Below are 22,033 nucleotides of genomic sequence, written 5' to 3'. Positions count from 1 at the left end.
TGATTGTCAGAAAAATAGTAATTAAAAGTGACGTCTCCCCCTTCCCTACACAAACACACACACAACTTCCAGCGTTTATTGAGCTTTTCTGGGAGGAAGAAAAAACGGAAAGAAAAAGGGAGGAAAAGCGAGCACGGTAGTTTATTGGTAGGGGAGCGCTCCGCGGCCCCGTCCCCCCGCCCGCGGCCCCGCAGCCGCCGGCCGCCCCTTCCCCAGCGGCCGCGTCCTCCGGACGGTGCCTCCTGTGCCGGGAGCCAGCGGTCGCCCCAGCCAGCGCAGCCTCCCCGCAGCCCCGGTCCCGCCGCGGTCCTTCGGGCCGGAGCCGCCGCTCCTCCCCGGAGAGCCGCCCCCGGTGCCTGCCCGCCAGCTCCGGGAGGGCGGCCCTCCGCGCCGTGGCTGCAGGCGGGGTGCCCGGTCGGTACCGTGCGCCTCTTCCGGGCCGCGGCAGCCCCGACGGCCTCGGGATGCCGGCGAGTCGCGGGCGAAGGCGGGCAGCGGCCCCCGGGGCGAGGAGCCGAGCGCGGCGGGTTCGGTGTTCCCTTTCCGCCCTCACCTCCCTTTCCCTCGGTGACCCGCGCTTGAACCTGCCTCGGGCGGCTGAGACGGACGGCTGCCCGGGGCTCCTTCCTCCGCGGCCGGCAGAAATAGAAGCCGGGCCTTTCGAGGTGAACCAGAGGACAGCGGACGCTCCTCCGCCGCTGCGGCGGCACAGCTACGGCTCTGCCCGGCGGGCTACCGGGCTCCCCCGCCACGGGGGACCGCCCGCGCCGTCCGGTCCCCGGCACCGGCCCGGCTTTTCCCAGCTCCGGCTGCTGGCTCGCCGCTCCTGGCCGGCGACAGCAGCGGGCGAAGGAGCTCCGGGAGCGCGTCGGCACCGGCCGGGGAGCGCCCCCGGGGGTAGGTGTCGGCGGGCAGCCGGGACCCCGGGTACCGGAGCGGGGCATTTCTCGGCGCAACCTGCTGATCGTTAACGAGCGGCGGCGATAAATCCGAGGAGGTGGCGGGCTCCAGGCCCTCAGCTGTCGGCGGCGTCCCGCAGCCCTCGCTGAGCGCGATGCAGCGGAGAGCGAGCCCGCGGCGCCCCGCGGTACCTTTCCCTGCGCCGCTCTCTGCGGCGGGCGGGATGCGCCGCGCAAAGCAAATAGTTAAAGATTTCGGGGGGAGGAGCCAGGCCGCAATCCGCAATTAAAGATGAACTTTGGGTGAACTAATTTATCGGACCAAGGTAGGGTGGGCAGCAACCTGGGAAGGGTATAAAAGGCGGCCCGCGGCGAGCCCGGCCCGTGCACTCGGAGCTCCGGGGGGGCCGGGCCGGACTGGACTCGCTCCCCAGCCATGGGCTTCTCCGCCCTGGTCACCAGCGCGCTGTGCACCTTCCTGCTGCCCCTGCTGCTCTTTCTGGCCGCCGTCAAGCTCTGGGACCTGTACTGCGTGAGCGGCCGCGACCCCAGCTGCCCGCTGCCGCTGCCCCCGGGCACCATGGGGCTCCCCTTCTTCGGGGAGACGCTGCAGATGGTGCTGCAGGTAAGGCGCGGCGATGCGGCGGCAAGCGGGGAGACCCCGGCCCCTCGTCTGGCTGCAGGGGCGGGGGGCGAGCAGCAGCTTCGCTGGGCTCCCGCGCCCAGGTGGGAAAGAGCCGCTCTCCCTGCCCCTTCCTCTTCTTCTTTTAAAAACTTCTTTTATTATTTCCCGCCCCCCTCCCCCGTCCAGAGGCGGAAATTCCTGCAGATGAAGCGCAGGAAATACGGCTTCATCTACAAGACTCACCTCTTCGGGCGGCCCACGGTGCGGGTGATGGGCGCGGAGAACGTGCGGCACATCCTGCTGGGCGAGCACCGGCTGGTGTCCGTGCAGTGGCCCGCCTCGGTGCGCACCATCCTGGGCTCGGGCTGCCTCTCCAACCTCCACAACGGGCAGCACAAGCACCGCAAGAAGGTACGGCCCCGACGGCGGGCGGGGAGCAGGCGCGGCTGCCCGGGTGCGGCGGCTGAGCCTGTGTCCCCTAACTCCTCCTCCTCCTCCTCCCGTCCCCCCGGGCAGGTGATCATGCGGGCCTTCTCCCGGGACGCCCTGCAGCACTACGTGCCCGTCATCCAGGAGGAGGTGAGCGCCTGCCTGGCGCGCTGGCTGGGCGCCGCCGGGCCCTGCCTGCTGGTGTACCCCGAGGTGAAGCGCCTCATGTTTCGCATCGCCATGAGGATCCTGCTGGGCTTCCAGCCCTGCCAGGCCAGCCCCGACGGCGAGCAGCAGCTGGTGGAGGCCTTTGAGGAGATGATCCGCAACCTATTCTCCCTCCCCATCGACGTGCCCTTCAGCGGGCTCTACCGGGTAAAGGCCTCTGGGGGGAGAGGGGCGCCCCTGCAGCCAGGGTGGTGGGGAATGGATGGGAGGGACGGCGTACGGCCTGAATCTCACGTTGGTCTCCCTGCCGCTTGGACAGGGCTTGCGGGCGCGCAACATCATCCATGCCAAGATTGAGGAGAACATCCGTGCCAAGATGGCCTGCAAAGAGCCTGAGGGCGGCTACAAGGATGCGCTGCAGCTGCTGATGGAGCACACACAGGGCAATGGGGAGCAGCTCAACATGCAGGTGAGGTTCTCCAGCGCCAGGTCCCTCCCTTTCCCCCAGCCCCTGTCTCAGCAGCACAATTATCTTTTGGGGACAAAAGGAGAGAGCGGGAAGTGTTCCCTCTCTCTCCCTGTGAAACAGACCATCTTGTGTAGCACCCTGGGGTGCAGACGGTGCAATTGGGCTGTTGGACAGGGAACCATGTCCACAGGGGGCATGAGCACCAGCCCCATCCTGGCCCCCGGCTGTCTGTTCCAGTCTGGGAGTGATGTGCAGCGCTGTGGTGGTGGAGCAGGCATGGTAAAAATACTGTGTTCCGGACCTGTTTCATCGCTCCTCTGTCTTCTGTGTAAGGAGCTGAAGGAGTCTGCCACAGAGCTGCTGTTTGGGGGCCATGAAACCACTGCTAGTGCTGCCACGTCGCTGATCGCCTTCCTAGGGCTCCACCACGATGTCCTGCAGAAAGTGAGGAAAGAGCTGCAGGTGAAGGTGTGTGTCATCCCAAGAGCCATTTCTCAGGAGGGGGCAGTGGGAAGGTACCTCCAGGAGACTGTCCTAGACAGGGCTCCCCTTCACCCAGGCGGTGCCTTACTTTTAGGGGGTGGCAGGAAAATGCCCCTCACCAAAGTGCAGCTGTTTTGCCATGCTGGGAGCCCTGACTGCCTGCTCCATAAATGCCGTGGTGGCATCTTCCTTTCCAGGGGTTACTGTGCGGTCCTAACCAAGAGAAGCAGCTAGACATTGAGGTCTTGGAGCAACTGAAGTACACTGGCTGTGTCATCAAAGAGACCCTCAGGCTGAGCCCACCTGTTCCTGGAGGATTTCGAATTGCACTCAAGACCCTTGAGCTAAATGTAAGCGGGGTTTGGGCTCAGCTCCTCAGAGCAGTCACAAAGTACCAGTGCATTCCTGTAGCCTGTCTGCCTTAGAGTGACCTGCAGGAAGCCCGGCGGGGAGGTGGGGTACACCGACATGTTCTGTGCTGACACTTCACCTTACCTAATGTGGCAAGGCTTGTCATGTCTCCTTTCTGTTCTCTTGATAGGGTTACCAGATCCCTAAAGGTTGGAATGTTATTTACAGTATCTGTGATACCCACGATGTGGCAGATCTCTTTACCAACAAGGATGAATTTAACCCGGATCGCTTCATGTCTCCATCTCCAGAGGATTCCTCTAGGTTCAGTTTCATTCCTTTTGGTGGGGGCTTGAGGAGCTGCGTTGGCAAAGAGTTTGCAAAAGTCCTTCTGAAAATATTTACAGTGGAGTTGGCTCGGAGCTGTGACTGGCAGCTGCTGAATGGACCTCCAACAATGAAAACGGGCCCCATAGTGTACCCGGTGGACAATCTGCCTACCAAATTCATAGGTTTCAGCGGCCAAATCTGAGACCTCAACGCTTGCCTCCAGCTGGATTTCTATATAGCATCTAATGTGTACATAGTAACTTCTGATAGTAACGAAGGACTTTAAATATTTAAACTTGTACAATAGTTATTTATGTCTTCTAAATATTTCAAAAGGTTATGTATTTTTTCCTCAAGCACTACAATTATGGGTCTCTGATTCATAATTAGATAATGTTATTTCTATAGAAATAAGTTTCCCCCTATTTAAAAGTCTTATTGAAAGCTGGCCAGCTAAGCATTTGAAGACATTTCACGATGGTGTATGTTTTAAGAAATATTCTTAAAGGCGTTTGAAACAACAGTAACTAGCTACTCATCCAAATTACCTACAATGGTTATTGTTTGAGAATGTTTTCAGTATTACTTGTGTCTAGATCTTCTGTTTAATGTGTGAATTTTAAGTTTGTAATAAAGTTTATTTTTTATGATCCTTTGTATGAAGATTTGTGTTTATGCTAGAGAGTAGCTTAACTAGTGCATCTAAAAGGTTTTGATGTAAAGTCAGACCTGCTTTTGTGAATGAGCTATTCACTGTTTGTAGGCTCATAACTCTTCCCTGCCTCGCCTACTTGGGAATAGTAAATTGTTTTAAGTCTTAGCCTGTAAGTGGCAAGAGCCGTGCAAAATCCTACATGCTCAATGAAAACAGTACAGAGCCATAGCAAGTGCTACAGGTCTCCTTATCAAGCACATAATCTTCAGCCTTAGTAAATAAGAAAGTAAAGGGAAGCACAAGAATAATGTGTCATGTGAGTCTTACTCTGCAGCTAGGGAAAAATAGGTTGAGGGGAAAAAAAACCAACAACCAACCCATAAACGTCCTCTCCAATATTACTGCTGACCTGTGTAAACAGACCACTGGATCTTGTTCTGTGTTGAGTCTGCTGGCTATGAATCTTTACTTACGAAGGTGTCTCTTATCAACTGGTAGAGCAAATAAAGTCTGCTGACTTCTTGAAATGCAACAGCTCTGACTAGAGCAGAGATAGAGCATGCATTTGGCTAAGAACTTCTTTCCTGGAATTCAGCAAAGTGAAAACTAAAAGGCAGGCACTAATGTGAATTGATTAACAGGGAATCAGCTGTTGAGATGCAATTCCCCAGGGGTGTGTAAGCAGGGCAGATAAAATGCCCTAGGCATGACCCCTGTTTTGGCTTAACTATAAGGGGGTTTGTGCTCTTCCCGCCCCCACCCTGCCCCGCCCCCCTTACTACACCTATTAGTCTTCCCTTAAAAGTCAAACAACATAGGCTAGCTCTAGAAACATCTACAAAGTAAACCAATGTAATTCAGTGTTGCAAACATAGCACCATATAGACTAATTTATTTTTTTGTTTGTTTCTGGAAATCAGTTACTATTTCATTATGTTTTCCCAAGGTCAAAATTAAGGACAGAGTTAAGTTGCTCAAAATCGCTGCAGGTGTTTAATAGTATCTATGAGGTTTTAGATTATCTCTTTTTTTAGGAGGGTTTCTGTAATATAGTTGATGTTTCCAGCTAGCATTTTAAATACCTAAGCTTCTAATGTCAAACCTTAGATACAACCTGTGTATGAGCATAACTACCAAGACTTTCATATTCAATTTTTTGTAATCTTAAAATACAGAAGATATTCTTTTTAGAATGTGCCTGAGTCTTCTTGGCAATGCTTAAAATCTTAAATTATTTTTACTATGCAAACCTCTTGCACCATTATGTTTTTCAGGGAAGTGATGAATAATCTTGAGTTCAAGATCCGTTTATTAACAATATAGCAGCAGAAAACTGCAAACCTTGATCCTGACTTGGAGGTGATCTGAAGTCTGGAGAACAAGAAGACTCTTGTCTTGGTATCCCTCATTAACGTTTTCTTCCTTATCATTACAACATTCTGCAAATCCAAATAGATGCTGATATTCTTTAAATGTTTTGTTTATTTTTAATTGACGTGTTTTGTATGTGGGAAGTTTTTGTATGGCCTTTGTATTAATTTAGTTTATATTTTGTTTTTATAAAGAATGGGAATCTAAGTGCTACCTGGAGAATATGGAGAATACGATCACTCTTACAGTGTAAGTCTGAGGTCATACACATATTTCTTTGTTTCCTTTTTTATTTTTGAGTCAAGTTTGCAAGGCTTTTATGTTGGGAGAAAAAAAAATCATATACTTAATTTGATTTTGTCTGGACATCTTGGGGCACATCCTCAGCTGTTGTAAATCATTACAACATAACCTATGTTAGGCACTGCCCCTGCACAATTTATCTCTGTAGTTAAAACGGTCTGTCATTGCTGTGTAATTTAGGCATCTTGGAACTAGCTTTAAACAAGCTATTCCAAGAAATGGTAGCTGCAGTAATATGGAGCTCAGTGTGGGTTAATTGCTAAAATATTTGCCCAACTTCTTGAGCAGGTTTTACAACCCCTGCTAATCTCCTCTACGCAGCTGTATTTTGACAGCTTAGATGCTGGCTGCAGACCAGTTTCAGGTGAGCTCTGGTGTGATTATGCAGCTTTGCCTGCTCAGCAGCGGCTGGTGTGGGCACACGCTCGGACTGTGGCTGCTCTTTGGGGGCTCACCCAGCTCCTGCACCCCTGGCCCCTACCCCTCTTGGTGTGCTGGATCCAGGAGCTGATCTGGCTGAAAAATCATCTACCCAAAAGCTGTCTTTCGGGCAGCCCCAGTTCTCGCTCTGGCTCCCTGGGTGAACGCTGCTAGCGCTGGGGTGCTGCGGCGAGGATGGAGATGCAGGCAGGAGAAGTGGCCACTCCAGCCCGCTGTGCTGCGGTCAAGTAGTTCCCAGCACCATGCCCCAGCTCTCCTTTTGCAAGCCTTACCCTGTGCTACGGTGACTGCTTGCTTCAAGGCTCATAGGCTGACACGCGTTAAAGGGCCTGATTTGGTGAGGAGCACTCACTCCCTTTTTGTAACTGGGCCTTTTGGGGGCATTTCCTATTCCTCCTCTTAGTTAACCTGTCGTTTAAAAGAAAAAGCTTTAATTAGGTCTGTCAAAAAAATTGCTCACAGTTTAGTGGGTGCTGTGATTTGGTGCTGGAGTGAAACGCCACCATTTGTATATAGCAAGCTGGTTCTTCTGTGAAGGTAAGGTGGGTTGCTGGAACATGTGCTTCTCCTGAAGCCACGTGAATAATAGCTCCTGCCAACCATCAGCAGCTCTGGTACTCAGAATTCCTGAAGTATCTATGTGATGCTGAACGTGTGGTTCTTAACAATCCTCAGTTTTATCAATTCCTGAATAAAAATTACATTAAAGAATGACATGGGTGTAAATTGATATTGAGGAATGTTACTTGATAAATCAATTCCTGATTGAAAGGCAATAGAGTTTCAGAACAGGTAATAGCAAATTTTGGTAAGGGTTATATGAGTAAGAAAAAATGTGCAAAGGAATGGTGAGGACTCATTGGAAATAATAATTTGTTCAGATTTATTTATTTTGCCCTAGTGAAATGAGAGCGTGCTACATTCATGTTGCTTTTAGCAGGTAGCTGGGAAAGGAATTTTTTCTTTTCGTTCATAAAAGCACCTATTGAAGGGACAGTGTAATTTAAAGCCTTGTATGTTTAAGGTTTTGCACTTTACTTTTCTGACATTTTATTTTATTTTCTACCTTTACTATGGGAGTTTTTTCCTGGACCTTGCAAGAGGAGAGGCTGACAGAAAGGTTGTCCTTCGTTCTACCACATTTCAGTCTATTGCATGTTTTCTTATTTTATTCTGGTCAGTGATTTAGAATAACCTTTGGAGAGGTACCAAGAAAAATACTTAATAACATGTAGAATACTCTATCCTTGACTTTCAAGTGGTACTTCCCTAAGTGCTGTTAGGAAGTTTTTAAATATCTATGTCTGGTAATCTTTGAGAACAGAACACTGCTGTGTTTTGTTAATTCTACACATTGGCAGAGGTGTTCAGGGTGGATACTGATAAAAGAACATGCCTTGGTCATTTAACACTAATGTGCATAAAATTAGACCCCTAGATCCATCTCTCTCTTTTTTTAAGCATTAGAATTTATTTTTATAATGTATACATTTTCAAAATTTATGTGCAAGCTGAAGGGGAGCTGCACTGCTTTGGCTCCCTGAAAATCCAACTACTTCCAATAGTAGTAGTAGAAAATCCAACTAGTTCCAAATATGATTAAATATCTCAAGTGCAAGCAACCCATTGCAGAATTTCTTTACCCAAAAATTATTACATACTATCTTTCTTAGAACAGTCTAACAAGATCTTATGCAAAACTACAGGAACCTATACAAAGCTGTGTCTGTCTGAACATTCTCGTAAACCAAGCTTCAATCTATTGACTTTTGGCAATGTTTCTGAAATTATAAAAGGCAGTTACAAATCTTGTGTTGGGGACATACTGCTCAGTAGGGTATGTTCCAGCCCCAACTTACTTTATTTATGGCTTAAAGGTACTATATTGCTTGTAGTTGTCTTCTCTGTTATATATAAAAAGAGTGGGTAGGTTTGGATAGCATTTATTAATCCAGATAGTTTTATTTGCCAGGTGGTTTGTATTGTGAATTCTCTGTCAAGTTATACATCCAGCATGCAATGCAAAACGTATACAGATTAGCAGCAAAGATTCAAAAAGTTAATTAGTTGCAACCATTAGAGTGATAAATTAGGAGAAAGGAAACATAACTGGCAGCAAGTTTAGAGAAGACTCATTACTAGACTGGCTTGCTTCACTTGTTTAATAATGTCTTATGAAAAATGTTATATGGGAAGTTCAATGAATAATGCAGCCTTCATTAAGCTATGTAAAATAATGTAACTTCGTGGGTGGGTTAGAAATAAAATATTTAACAAATCTGTTTATATCCAAACAGTAAGAGCAGCAGAGACAGCTTTTAAAGAACCTCAGATGAAAACATTTAAAAGGTGACAGTCAAGAGAACTTTGGTAGTAGGACATCATAATGATGTTGTAATAGGTGTTTACAGCTCATCTTTCAGTTGCAACATAGCCAGGGCAACATATTAAGTATTCTCAGTTAATTAAAGTGTTATTTGTTCCTTTATTAGCAATCCCAGCAATGCTGTTTCACTTGTGTATACTGTTAGTGCCCCAGATGCAGAACTTGTGTATTTTGCAAGGTCGGAAGAATAATTTTAGCAGAAGTGACTTATGGTGTACTGGTTTGCCAGGTCATTTTTTTTCATAAACACACAATCATTCATACACTGGCTGATTTCAATGCATTTTTTCCCCCAATTTATGACCATTTAGAAAAGCCTAAGTATCCACAGGTTAAGATTACACTGCCATATCGGATAACTGCCACAACATGAGAAAATTATAAACCAAGGACCAAATCAGCTATTAACAACATGCTTTCCTATCACACCCACAAATGCCAACTTTCCTCATGCCTCTCCCAAAACAAATCCTTGGATTTGGGCCTCTCAGCTTACCCAGAAGGTCAAAGATTGTTGGAGGCTTTTTTTTTTAGCAAAGGGTGGCATAAATTCCAGAGCTGAGGGCCCCTCACAGGATCCCTCCAGAGATAAAAGTAACCAAAAGGCAGTCCCATTTGCACTCTTTCAGGCAGGAGGCAGGCCAGTGACTTTCTGAGGTGGTTGGAAGCTGAAAAGATTGGGGTCAGTATGGAGATCTGGGTCCTGAGCAGCAGCCTAGGTATAGCTGCCACAGTTTAAGGAAGAGATGTGCATGGGCACACAGTTACCTGTGTCAACACAAGACTGTGTTAAGCCATCTTTGTTAATGCTGCTTTAAATGAAATCACTTCCTCCAGGAATCACTATTTTGAGGGAAAAGCACCAACTTAGTTTTTTGTTTGGTTTTTTTTCCTGCTTTAGATGTATAGGGCCAACATTAATATATCTGTATCTCAGGAATACACTGCTTTCCGTGTAAAATGTCAGCAGAACAAACATCTTTTCAGGATTAGATCTGAATTTGCAGTGGAATATAGCAGGTCTTGGTTTTCTTGGCTTGCTGACTTAGTTGACTGAAAGAAGAAAGGGGCTGTGGTATGTGCTACTTAATAGCCTTTATTTTATATACAGGCCCTTCTGAATTATCAACCTGTCTGTATCCTGTGGGAAAGGAAGGAGGGAACTGCTAGCTACAGTAGTGCCAGCCTGCGTGAATAGGGTTGGGGTTTTTTTGCCTCTTACTTACAAGTCTACATCATACACCTACTCATAAAACGCCCTGCTTCCCTTGGAAGCCTAGGGACCACAGAGTAGTCAGAAACTGCTCCCTGACCTGGCAATAGCCTCCTCTTTTGTGAGTTGTCCTTAAGGTTGACAAGAATGGAAGGAGATAGGGTGGGAAACAAAGGGGAACCACCAGCGAGGCAGACAGCATCACCACCCTGGGACTGCACCACAGCCCTGGCTGCGTAATGCACACGTGATTTTCACCCTAGTGTCACCCTTCTTGTCCCAACTTCTCTTGCTCTTTGGTGTTATTATATTAAATATACATTATTGATGTTAATGATGCTGCCTACAGCACTGCAGCAAGCTAGCCCATGCATTATAAATCTAGTAGTTAAAGAGAAAAGTTCATTAATCTTATCAACAGATTGCTTGAAGTAACAGCATGTCGTGACCTTTTTGCTCATTGTATGAAATGGCTCGGATTTGTGACGTTTCTGAGGGAACCTTTCCTCTAACCGGGACTGAGAGATGCTGGTCACTGAAATACACTAATTGTCAGTCAGCATTTCTAGAAAAATTCCAAATTTCAACCCCAGGGGCATATAAAGAAAAGTACATTTTACAGAGAAGTTACAAGTCTGCGAAGTGGAACCATCCACTTTTTATGGAATTGTCTTATTGTTCTCCCCTTTTGCATAATGTTAGTACTTTTTTTTTTTTTTTAATCAGCGGTTTACAGATGTGTTTATCAAAGTGTTTACAAGAAGAAAGAGAGGAGATGCTGAGCATGCTGATGAGGAAAACTGAGAATCCTTAAGCACTCAAAGGTACCACTTGTTTATTTGGGTGGCTCTTTGGTGATTGTTCTTTTCACCTTTTATTAACCTGCAAATGGATTAGTCCTCATAAACTAAAGAAGAGAGACCAGTGCACAACCCACTGCCCTAGAGATAAGGTCACAAAGAGGGGACGTGTCCTGAGTACAACCTCAGAGAAGAAATAGAAGTCTGAAGGCATTTACACTAGGCTGCCATTGCGCTTTACTAGCCCTACTGTGATTTACCGTATCAGTTCAACTGCTGACACCTTTATGTCCCTCCCTCCTATCCCAGCAGGCCACAGAGACACAGTCCATGATAGATGCTGGTGAACTTTTCCTCTGATCACCTTCTGAAGAACTTTCCCATAATCTATTGTTTTCTATCACAGTGGAAAACAAAACAAGGGTTTTTTTGACTTTCAGTTACCAGCTATTTTGCCCTAACTTTAAAGCAATGTACTGAATTTATTACATCAGTGTGAAAGAAGTTTTAAACTCTTGTCTCTTTATCCTACTCCCTGAACTTAACATGGTCCAGAGTAAATCAACGTAATTGCTGTTAGACCTACATTGTTGCGGGAATGTTTTATATTCCATGTTGTCAGTTATTTAGAACAGTTAATTGAAATTGCAAACATAAAAAGAGGAAAGCTACAGTTAAGAAATTACCTTTTTTTTTGTGCCTGTGGCTACTGTATGAATTATATAAAGAACTAACATTAACCTTAATGTAAGACCAAAAGTGTCTGGAATATCTAAAAGAAAAAATACAGTTGTGGATTCAAGGCAAGTATTTCCTTTAATTGACCACATAAAAATATAAGAACTCATTCTGGACTGAGAGAAGCAGCTGACCTAGCATTCTTCTGATAACTCCAAAATATTTACCAAAATGTTGCATTTGCTTCTAAATAAATAAACACCACAGGCTGCACCTGGTTTTGTCTCATCAAAATTCAGCACCAGTATTACAGCATGGAGGGGAAAAGAAAGTCACAGCAATGTTAAGAAGGGGCATATTGAAGAGAGTGCACTTGGAAAAGGGGGGAACTGTGCTGCAAGTGCTCTTCCTCTGAGCATGCCCTCAGCTAGCTCCCGTGCTACTGCAGCCTGTGGAAAGGGTGAGCAGAGATGCATGTACAAGCAAGCTTGTCCGGCATGCAGAAACATCTGTATGTGTGTAATAGGGAGTTAAGGAGCAGCTGGTTTGGGAAGGAGATATCTGGGAAAGGCTGAGTCAGCGCCTGCCAGTAATGTTCTGACTGTAGAGCTGATCAGCTTTGTCCCTTCAGCCCAGAATTACATTTGAGAAGGTCTATGGTCAAAATGTTCCCAAAAATGCTTTTCTCTGTCTTCCCCAAGGTGCTCTGTTCTCTCTGGGTTGCGACAGTACAGTGGTGCATTAGTCTTCTAGTTCCTGTACATTGATGGCAATGAACAATTTCTGTTAAAACAGGATTTTTGTTGCAGTGGCCCACGCCAAAAGATCCTGCTCTGTAGTTGGACTCTGAATGTGTGACAGGGGTGAGTTTAGGAAAGGGGCAAGGAGGGGAAGGATTGGTGCGAGAGATATGGGCAGGATGCATCATTACATCTTATCTTCTACAAAACCAGGCAACACTCACAGCTGGCTTTACTAAATCAGAGACTTTCTCTGAACATGCCAGATTACCACCATGTGTCCTAGCCCTTGCCCCCCGGGTGGCAAGAGAGGTGCCATTGCTACAGCGTTCTCACTGACAGCTGCTTCCCAGCAAACCCTCTGCGTTAGAAGAGAGCCCCAAGATCAGCCTCCTCTGCAGGACTCACCCCTGACAGCTCAGCTAGCTGTGCAAGCAGCTGTGCGGTACTGGGGGGGGTTCCTCTCCTGCTGCCCGGGCACTCAGCTTTGTAGGGCCAGCAGCCTTGTTTCAAGAAAGGTGCAACCTCACCCTTTACAGAGAGGTTTGTTTCTTACCCCCAAGAAGAGGACAGCAGGGCTGTAAACAAAACTCTTACAGGAGAAAATAGTAGGTTCAATCCCCAGGCTGGCTGCCTTGGCAAAGATGCTTAGGAGGTCACTGTTGAGTTATTTTACTTTACAGCTATCGTACTTGAGCTGGCTTACAGTGATGCAGCCTCAAAGTGGTTTCCTTTGATTTGTTTTGATAATTGCTTTCTTACAACTAACACTGCTATAGAGGAAGATTTGGCCCAATGTCCTTCAACAAATTAAGTCTTTGTCTTGCTATCCTTTCTTCATATACTGAACTTCATACTTCTCAAAGCCCTAGTTCTGGGTTCTGCTATTTCACTGTGGCTGGCTGTGGGTTTGAAACAGTTGTTTTCAGCAGAAGCAGCAGAAATACAATAGTGATATTAGAAACCGGTCTTGTATTCCTGAATTCCTTTAAAATAGACTGCTTGCTTTATCTGACAGCATGAAGTCTGCAGTCAGGTTAGACACAGAAATATTTACCCACACTATATGCAAATATAGTTATACATTGAGCTATATAAAGTCAGGTAGAAATATGTAAAATGTTTTTTTTATCTTCATATGATCTACACTAGGCAAAGAAACACAGATACACCGTGGAACTGAAGTTTGACCTGTCACCACTAAAGCACAGTGTATGTCCCACCTGGCTGCGGCTCCTTGTTTGCTTGTTTTTCCCAAAAGCTGGAGGAAGCACAAGGATTTCAGAAGAAGCTTCTGGATCAGACACGTTGTCCTTGCAGCCAAAGAAGATATAGGGCAGGAGCAGGGTCAGGCCACCAGCTTGGAAGAAGGTCAGTGTGGCTGCCCTCCTGCATGCTCAGCTTCTGACAGAGAGGACATAGGTACGCTAGGAAAACAGTAAGTGAGGAGAGCAGAAACCTAGCCCTTGGCCAGCTGGTTTACTGATCACTTGTGCACTTTGTAGCTCCTGTAGGCTGAGCTGGTGCAGGTGCCAGGGCCACCTCCCTGCTTCCTCCTTTCCCATCCTTCTTTACCCTCCTGCATGTCCCTGATCCCTAATATTTGCCCCCGCGCTGTGGCTTCCCTTCCCTCCTGCAGATCCCTGGACAGAGGGTAAATGTGGTTTCACGTCCCTCAGGCTCCCTACACCTCCCTCCCCTGTACCAGGCTTTCCTACTGGCAGACTTTCCCCTCATCTCCCACAGCAGTGCTCGGGGTGGCCCTGGCTCCCCACCTCTGTGAGTAGGCTTCCACCACTCCCTCCTGCATTCCCTTCCCCAGTCCCCTACCCCTAGCCAAGGCATTCTCCCCAGTCTTTATTTGTCTGGGAAATCGCTCATTTAACTGGGACAGGGAGGATGGGCAGAGATGAGAAAGAGCCATTGTTATGCTGAAAGCAGTTAATGGGTGCCACCAGACGCTGCTGTGACCTACAGATTATAGCAGAAGTCCCTTAAGCTCTGCTGGTGCTGCCCACCGCACAAGGGTTTCCCACTTCTCTCATCCCAGTTTCCTGATTTCCATCCAGTCAAAGCACCGATCTACACCATTCCTTGGCATTTTCTGATGGATTTCATGCGACAGTCAAAATGCCATACTGCAGAGGGAGAAACACCCTCAAATTGAGAAAAGGCCTTATGACGTGTCACTAAAAACCTGAGGCTTTGGCTTTGGAGAGGGGTTTGGAGAGCAGGGCAGGGCCTGCCTTGCGTGGAGGGGCTGAGCTGAAGCTGCAGGCCGGGCTCACGTCTGCTTGCAGCCAGCTGTGCGCCCAGTGGCATGTGCAGGGGGTGGGATGTGGTGACCTGCGCCCTTACTTTCTCTTGAGTGTTTAAACATGCTATGGGGAAAAAATAAATCACACTGTTCCAGAAGAAAATATGTTTTTTTACAGGCAGATGCCGGGCCTTCAGCAGAGGTGTCCGCGTCGGTCAGTTGTATGCTCTGAGAGCGCCTGTTTGATCAAGGAAGTCTTCATTTGTGTTTCTGTAGATGTTTACCTTAACTCTTGATTGGACTGGGGGTTTTATGGTTAATTGGCAAAAACACCGTCAAATAATTTAAAAGCCTAAATAACATCAAAAATAATTCACTCTTATCTTCCTCTTTTCAAGGGGCTGCCTGTTGGAAGCAACGTGAATTGTTGCTCACTTTTCAGTTCTGCTACCTGAACACTTGGAAGTTACTTAAATTCTCACTCTTTCTCATTATTTTTTTTCTTTCTCTCCCTCACCCTCTGTCTGGATCACAAGCACTGACTTTAATCTCCAGAAGCAGTTCAGTCTCTCAGAGTTTTCCTTGTTACCAAAAAAGGTGGAAGATGACTAAGATTTTGCTGGTCAAAAACGGAGTGTTACTGATTCACTGAAACAAATCCCAAGTGGCTGGTGGGACGTCTGTAAATATGCTGTAATGAATCACCAGTGACCTCTAAGGGGAAGATAATGTGTCAGAGATTGCCTACAGGTACACCTAGACTGGTATGGAAGACGATTGTTTCCATATTCCCTGACAGGTATAGGGAAGGTACTTGAAATAAATCTTGTAAGAAAGAGGGTGGCTGGCATATGGTGTCATTCACCTAGAGTCATATCCAGCCGAATGCAGCAGTGGCTGAAGTTGTTAACATATCATTGTCCTTTAATGGTCTATGAAAACGAACTTTTGATCCCAGTCCTGTTTTAAGTAAACAGTTGACCCCATCAAGCAACACCATCCCATTTGGGAGCTCAGCAGAGGCTAAAGCTAGCAGTAAAAAAGATCTGCCGTTTACAGGCATCGCTGGTTAGCTGTGAACTTTTGTCCAAGGGATGGTGGTGGTGAAAGGACACAGGAAGAAGTAGGAGCAGTGACACTTGGTCAGTTACCAATTTCTGGTAGATTTTTTTTTAACTCTGGTTCTTTCTGTCACAAGGAATTTTGGAAATTAAGAATGTTATCTGTGAACAAACTCAGGAGCCAGAAAAGGTTAGTAACCCTGCCTGTCTCCCGAGGAGGTTGCCTGTGCAGTGGTAGGACAGAGTTCACATGTGGTTCAGCTGCCCTCTTACTCTGCTGGCAGGACGGTAGTGGCAGCCCAACAAGCTGCTGCTTTTAGTTTGAGTGATGCTGAAGGATGACGGTTAGCTCATGTGCAAGCTTTGGCCCTGCTGATCTGAACTCGGTGATAAAGTAAGTGTTTCTACCAGAACTAGCTTGCAAATTGAGCTCTTTCCCATTTCAGTGCTAGAAACCAAAAATTGCAACGTGCTTTGTGCTGTACTTAAGGGATATCAAGGGCCATTTCAAATTTGATCTTAAAAATGTTTTTTCATGAACAAGAAAATTCTCTGTCTATAAACCTTTTTGGCAGATTACAGTCGTTTTTGCTAAGCCCAAGTCATTAGTTTAAATTTAAGGACTGCCTTATACCGTAAAGCTGGATAACCTTTTGGGGTTTTTTGGGTTTTTTTTTTGGCGGGGCAGGGAAGGAAGGGAGCTGCACGGCCTTTCACCTTCCAACTTTACAGGCAAAGCCAAACTTCTGGGCAATCGCTGTGCAAAATACTTTTTCCCTCCCCCTCTTCCAGTGATGGCTGCAAACAAAGATCTTTAGGGCTGGCTACTCCAGACTTCAGGACTTTTAAGGGTCTTTACTTGACTGGAGATCAAAGGTTTCTCCTTAAAGAGTTTATCACTCAGACAAATACTCTGCAGTTAGCATTTCAAACTGGGTTTACAAGTCAAATAATTTAGCAATTTCTTCTAACCGTGTGGCCTTATGTGGAGGCTGCTGGGTGCCAATTATAGCACCACTTTGACATGGAGTGCAGCACTATTGACAAATGTGTGTGCCCTTTTCACCACTCTTTACCACAGAGAAAAGAGCTTTTCCACATATTGTGAGTAGGTCCCAGACTGCTCAGCTGGGGCTTGAGTTCCCTTCCTGGGGTTGCTGATTCCTTACTTGTCACCTCAATGTGTCTCTGCCTCTCTGTCCCTGCAGGAAGTGTTTTTCTCCTTGGAAAGCATCAGAGCTATGAAGATGTGTAATTGGGTGGTGGGCATTATTGCCATTGGTGTACAATACAGTAATGTGACTAGAACCATGTCTTAAGCATTGTTCAGATATCCCTCACTATTAACTGTTCAAAGTTGTTATCAGAATGTCCTGGCACTAGGAAGAAGAGTGCCTGGTGTGCTGGTGTACAGGCCAAGCCAGTGCCCAAAATGCTGTTGTATGCAAACCTGTACCAGCAGCTCTTCCATATTAGCTGCTTGAGTCCAGAGCTCTGTTTATTTTCTGTGCTAGATTTTAATCTGTTATGTTTTATGTAGGTTCTTTTGCTGTGCTTGTCACTTTGAGCACCTTCCAGAAGTGCATTGAGCAGTGGCACTAGCACCTGTCTTGGATTTGTGTAGTCTTTCATCTCATCAGGTGGAGAAATAGAGTCATTGACTTATTGTGGGGAAGGTGAAATTTTTATTTCCATTAATCTTTTACATACCTCTTCACAAAAAAAATCAAAGGAAGAAAAAACAGAACTCTGTTTACACATATTTAATTTGAATGTAAAATTCTGGTAGCAATGTCAGCTGTCCATTAAATTGTGAGAAGAGTAATAGATGGGATTCATTGAAGGGGAAGGTGCCTAGGCTTACACAAACTATCAGCTTGTTGTAAGGGGAGCTGTGTAAGGAGAATTACACACACCTTCTTTCCACCCTAGGGAGGCTTTGCTCTGCCTGCTGACTGTGGAGGCACAGGATCTGACTTGGGCTGGTAATTCTAGAACAGAATCATTTTATGGTAGCAGATCAGTGGGTCAGGTTTTTCAGACAAAAGACTGAATGTTTTCTCACAGCTTCTGTGCAGCCAATAATATACACAGTATTTGGGCAGCTTTATTAGTAATGGTTTAGCTGGCTAATTGTTTTGAATTGAAAGTGCAAATGAGGTACAGAAAAATGTCAGCATGGCGTGGGTAATTTGTGGCATATATTTTTTTCCAGGTGAAGATTCTGGTTGTTATATGCCATTTATGACATCGACTGGTATGTTCAGGGTTATGGGTGACTTATTACTCAATAGAAGAATTTCATGTTGATATTAAACAAATGGTGTGTTCTACCTGCACCTATAGGTATATGAGAGGTTGGTTAAGGATTACTTTTCATTTGGGATAGTTTTTTTGCTTTGGGGAATATTAGGTACAAACCACCCCCTCTCCTTTTATATGACTATGGTATCTGCTCAGCATCCTGATAACTTAACAGTGCTAGATTTATAGAAAGCACTTTCGTTCATCTACCCTTTCCCTCACAGGGAATAACAGGGTGGTTATTTTCTAAGTTATTGGGAAGTGTATGGCTTCTATTCACCAGAATGACAGTTTCTACAAGAAGCCAAGGTAATTAATCCAAACACATTGTTTGTGTGAGAATTGCAGGCTGAGGAACACAGATGGTATTGCATCTTTCTCCTGACCAGCTTCTGTACATTAGCTTGTCCTTGCCCAGTGTCTCCACCATGCAGAAGGCATATGCAGAACAAATCAAAGCTAAAGAGGTAACTGTGTCATTTCAAAAGCAGGGTAATTAATTTGCAGAGAGCATTCACATCCCATGTGCTTTTAGGAGCAGCTTCTGGAGATCACAATGAGATCAAAAGCTTGCCTAGTTCCACCGAGAAAGACTGTCACCCGGTTGTTTCATTGCTGAATCCTTCAGGAATAGGTAGGATTCAGGTGAAGGCAGTAACAGCTACTGTGTTCACACCATCTGATGTGCTGCAACAGAAAGTCATAGTACCCTACCCTACTGCCTGGATAAAAAAAAGTTGAAAGAACAGATATATTAAGAACTCTAGATTCTGATACATTCAGGTACTGGCTGAATTACCAAAAAGATAGAAGGTGTATGTTAGTATATAGAAGACTATGGAAGAAAAAATTGATTTCTGATGGGCTGCAATTTTACGTGGACATTTAGAAGTGAATCCCAACTGGGATTTTGTCAGTATTTGTAGACTTCTGCATTATTTTTACCTTTTTGTTGAATTATACCAAACTCTTTCAAAACAACAAACCTAAACAGTCCCTGTTACATATTTTATTCTAATTAAATTATATGATATGAAATTGCTAAAACAGCCAAATCAAATTAATTGATAATGATATGATGTCAAGATGGCATTCTCTAACACAGGGGCCAAGCAATATTATGTACAAAAGCAAGGCATAATATGGGAGACAACCTCATTTGAGCTGATAGCAAAACTCCACTTTGAATTTGAAAAGCCAGGCTGTATCTAGCCAAAATTTCTTTTTACCAAGGAGTCCTATAAAGAGCCTATCCTTGTTTATTTTGTTACTATTTAAAATTTTGCCATAGCATGTAGGAATCTGAAGCATGGATAAGGAGTCTAAAAGGGTATTTTCTGCCCCATCAATAATCTACAGGTCTTGAGGGCCCTAGATGCGTTGGGGTCTTTCTGCTAGATATGCTCAGGATGCCACCTGAAAGAGGAAAATAGAAATGGTGTCTCCTTTTCATCTAATTGCCTGCTAATGAAAGTTGCCATCCAAGACTCAGGAAACCTAAGTCATACCTTGACTGGGTGACACATTTCTCCCCATTGATGGGAAAGCATTCCTAACCACAGAGCCTCTGGCAGCACGGTGGAGTGCTCAACTCGGGGGGGGGTGTGAAATATGACTTTGCCTGGATCAATTGTGCCAGAGCCAGACTGTAAGTATTCACTGGTCTGGCCAGGAGGCAGGGTTCTAATGTGGGAGCTGGGGTGCTCGTCTGAAAGTGAGGGACTTGGCTACACCTTTGGTGAAGTTGTATGTCTTTTGGAGAAAGCTTAATTAGGCTGAGAATGAGTTTGATGCCATTTTGGCTACCATGGTGGTGAGATGGCTGGACAAGTGTGGAGTTGATGTGTTCAGCTCTGCTTTTTACATTGCCTTCTACAACCTTAGCACTGGATAACAAACACTCAACTTTTCTAATGATGAGTTTGATTTTTGAGAGGAGAACACATCACAGGATGAAAGCTAAGCTCCTAGGGATGATATTCCAAAGGCTCAAGTCTTACTCTCCATGATTTAGTTCAGTTGTTTCATATGATGGCAGTATAGGGTGTCACTGGAGTGCATATTTGTTCATTGTGGCCCTGAGAATGGTAGTCAAAACTGACAAGAGTGAGGCAAGAAGCAGCAGAAATGGCTTACTGCAGAAATGCTCAGATTTCCTAATCGGCTATCAATATTTCTGTGCCTGAATTGTCCACTTTATTATCTCTACCTGGAAAGAGGCACTGGATAAAAGATATGTATAGACCTGAAATTTTCTGAGTGATTTATCAAGTAGTAGAAGAGTTTGGAATATGAGGGTTATCTGGAAAACAGCTGTGTTATGGGTGGAATCAATGCAAAATATAAATTCCTTGTTCTCTCATACCCCCTTTGGTTTGTTCATGTTATTTCAGTGTAGTAAATGGGAATCCAGTTTTGTATTCTTTACTTAAATGAACAATTATTGTAAAAGAATTGTCTTTTACTCCTGAAAAGGAGTTGTGATAGGTCTGAGTTAAAACAGCAGGTCTGGGTAGTAAGTCATGCGCTACAGACTAATAACTCCTTAGCATAATATCATCATGTGCCACGAAAACTGGTAACTAAAATATTCATACTGACTGTAAAAAGACCTTTCTACACTTCACCACATCCTAGGGTATGTTTTCTTTTGGAAGTAGCAATATACTGAACTTTCAATATAACCAGGTCAACATTTTGTATAATATATTCCTACCATTACTATTGCTTGGTGAAGTGGTTGTTGCCAAGTTTAGTATCTGCTGATGTAAGTGGTGGGAGAAAGTGGGGACAGAATGAATTGTTTTTCTAGATTTTATTTTGAGAGAAACTATATTAATATGTCAATACCTTGCAGGTGTTACTTTACAGATGATTTTATTTTGGCAACAATGTGGTAATTTTTGTATCAGAGCTAGTGCTTTTTATCATAAGCAATATGTGCTATCATAGCGCTGGCCTAGAAGAGACCTTCTTTGACACTGCTGTTGCAGGTAGCTACAATCTTATCAAAAAAACCATTCTCAAAATGTATCTAACTTGGTCTTAAAAACAGATACGGTTTTTGCTTCCACTTTCTTAATGGAAAGCTCTTTTTGAATGACACTTTTCTAATAGTTAAAACCTCCTCTGAAATCCAGAAAAAAATTGCTCAGACCTGCATGATATCTATTTATTCTTGCAGTAATTTTGTTTTAAAATTAAGTAAGATTTTCCCATTTTGGCTATTTGTTTTTTCTTTCATTTATAGAGAACTCTCCTAGCTGTCTTCATCTGTTGCACCACATGAGCCTTTTCATTCTCTTGTCCAGGATTCTGTCAGTGCTGAAAATCTTCTCTTCAGTCATTCAGTTTTGAACAGATTAATTTACAGTGTGGGCTAATGTCAACAGTGTTCCAGATGAGGCTCAAACACCACCTTCTCCAGTGTCAAGAATATTTGACTATTTCCATTGGAAATGCCTTGCCTCGTATATTCCAGGATCACTTTTGGCTTTTCACAGCCCTATCATGTTGGCAACTCAGTCTTTCCAAGATCAAGTAATTCCTCCTGATCTTTTTTCTTCCTTCTGTCATTTCCAGCTGAAGAGACCCTTAGTCTAATTTAAATCATTAGTTGCTAAATATAAGCTTGTACTTTACATATTACTTTTCATCCCGCTTTTGCTATTGTAGATTATCTGTTTCTCTTGTGTGCCATTCTGATCATTCTCTTTTGGACACCATCACCCTCTGGCTTTTTGTCATCTCATGAAATGAGATGGTCACAGAACTGAGAGTTGAGAAATTACTGTAGTAATTTCTCCTCTAACAACCTCTGACCAAACATTCTTCCTTTCAGCACTGCTGCCCCCCCCCCCCCCCAAATTCTCCAAATTCTCATCCACCTCATAACTCTCAGCTTCTACCTTCTCTACCTTAATTAACAACCACTTACGAAGCAGAGCATCAAGTGCTCTGCTAGAGGCTTTTTCTGTGTCCAGAAATTCCGTTATTTTCTCAAAACAAACCATCATAATATGTCTCAACCACTCTGATATATTTACTATGAATTCTCACTGGTAGAGCTG

General features: G+C 45.0%; 1 protein-coding gene across 7 annotated transcripts; it reads left to right on the top strand.

Moving 5' to 3' along the window:
- The first annotated feature begins 1,325 nt into the window (after positions 1-1,325).
- Positions 1,326-22,027, top strand: CYP26A1 (cytochrome P450 family 26 subfamily A member 1). 7 transcript variants are annotated; one of them, XM_080403621.1, is made up of 7 exons: positions 1,326-1,524; positions 1,711-1,935; positions 2,041-2,328; positions 2,441-2,590; positions 2,924-3,058; positions 3,271-3,423; positions 3,615-22,027. In XM_080403621.1, the coding sequence occupies exons 1-7, from the start codon at positions 1,336-1,338 to the stop codon at positions 3,954-3,956; spliced, it is 1,482 nt and encodes a 493-aa protein (XP_080259747.1). In that variant the 5' UTR covers positions 1,326-1,335; the 3' UTR covers positions 3,957-22,027. The 7 variants fall into 7 exon arrangements, with proteins under 7 accessions (XP_080259747.1, XP_080259746.1, XP_080259743.1 ...); XM_080403620.1 differs by having other exon boundaries at positions 1,326-1,935; XM_080403617.1 differs by having other exon boundaries at positions 1,711-2,328; positions 2,441-3,058.
- The last annotated feature ends 6 nt before the right edge of the window (positions 22,028-22,033 follow it).

This window comes from Falco punctatus (genome assembly GCF_963210335.1).
Source record: "Falco punctatus genome assembly, chromosome: 9".
NCBI lineage: Eukaryota > Metazoa > Chordata > Aves > Falconiformes > Falconidae > Falco > Falco punctatus.
This window is presented reverse-complemented; position numbering and strand designations above follow the sequence as displayed.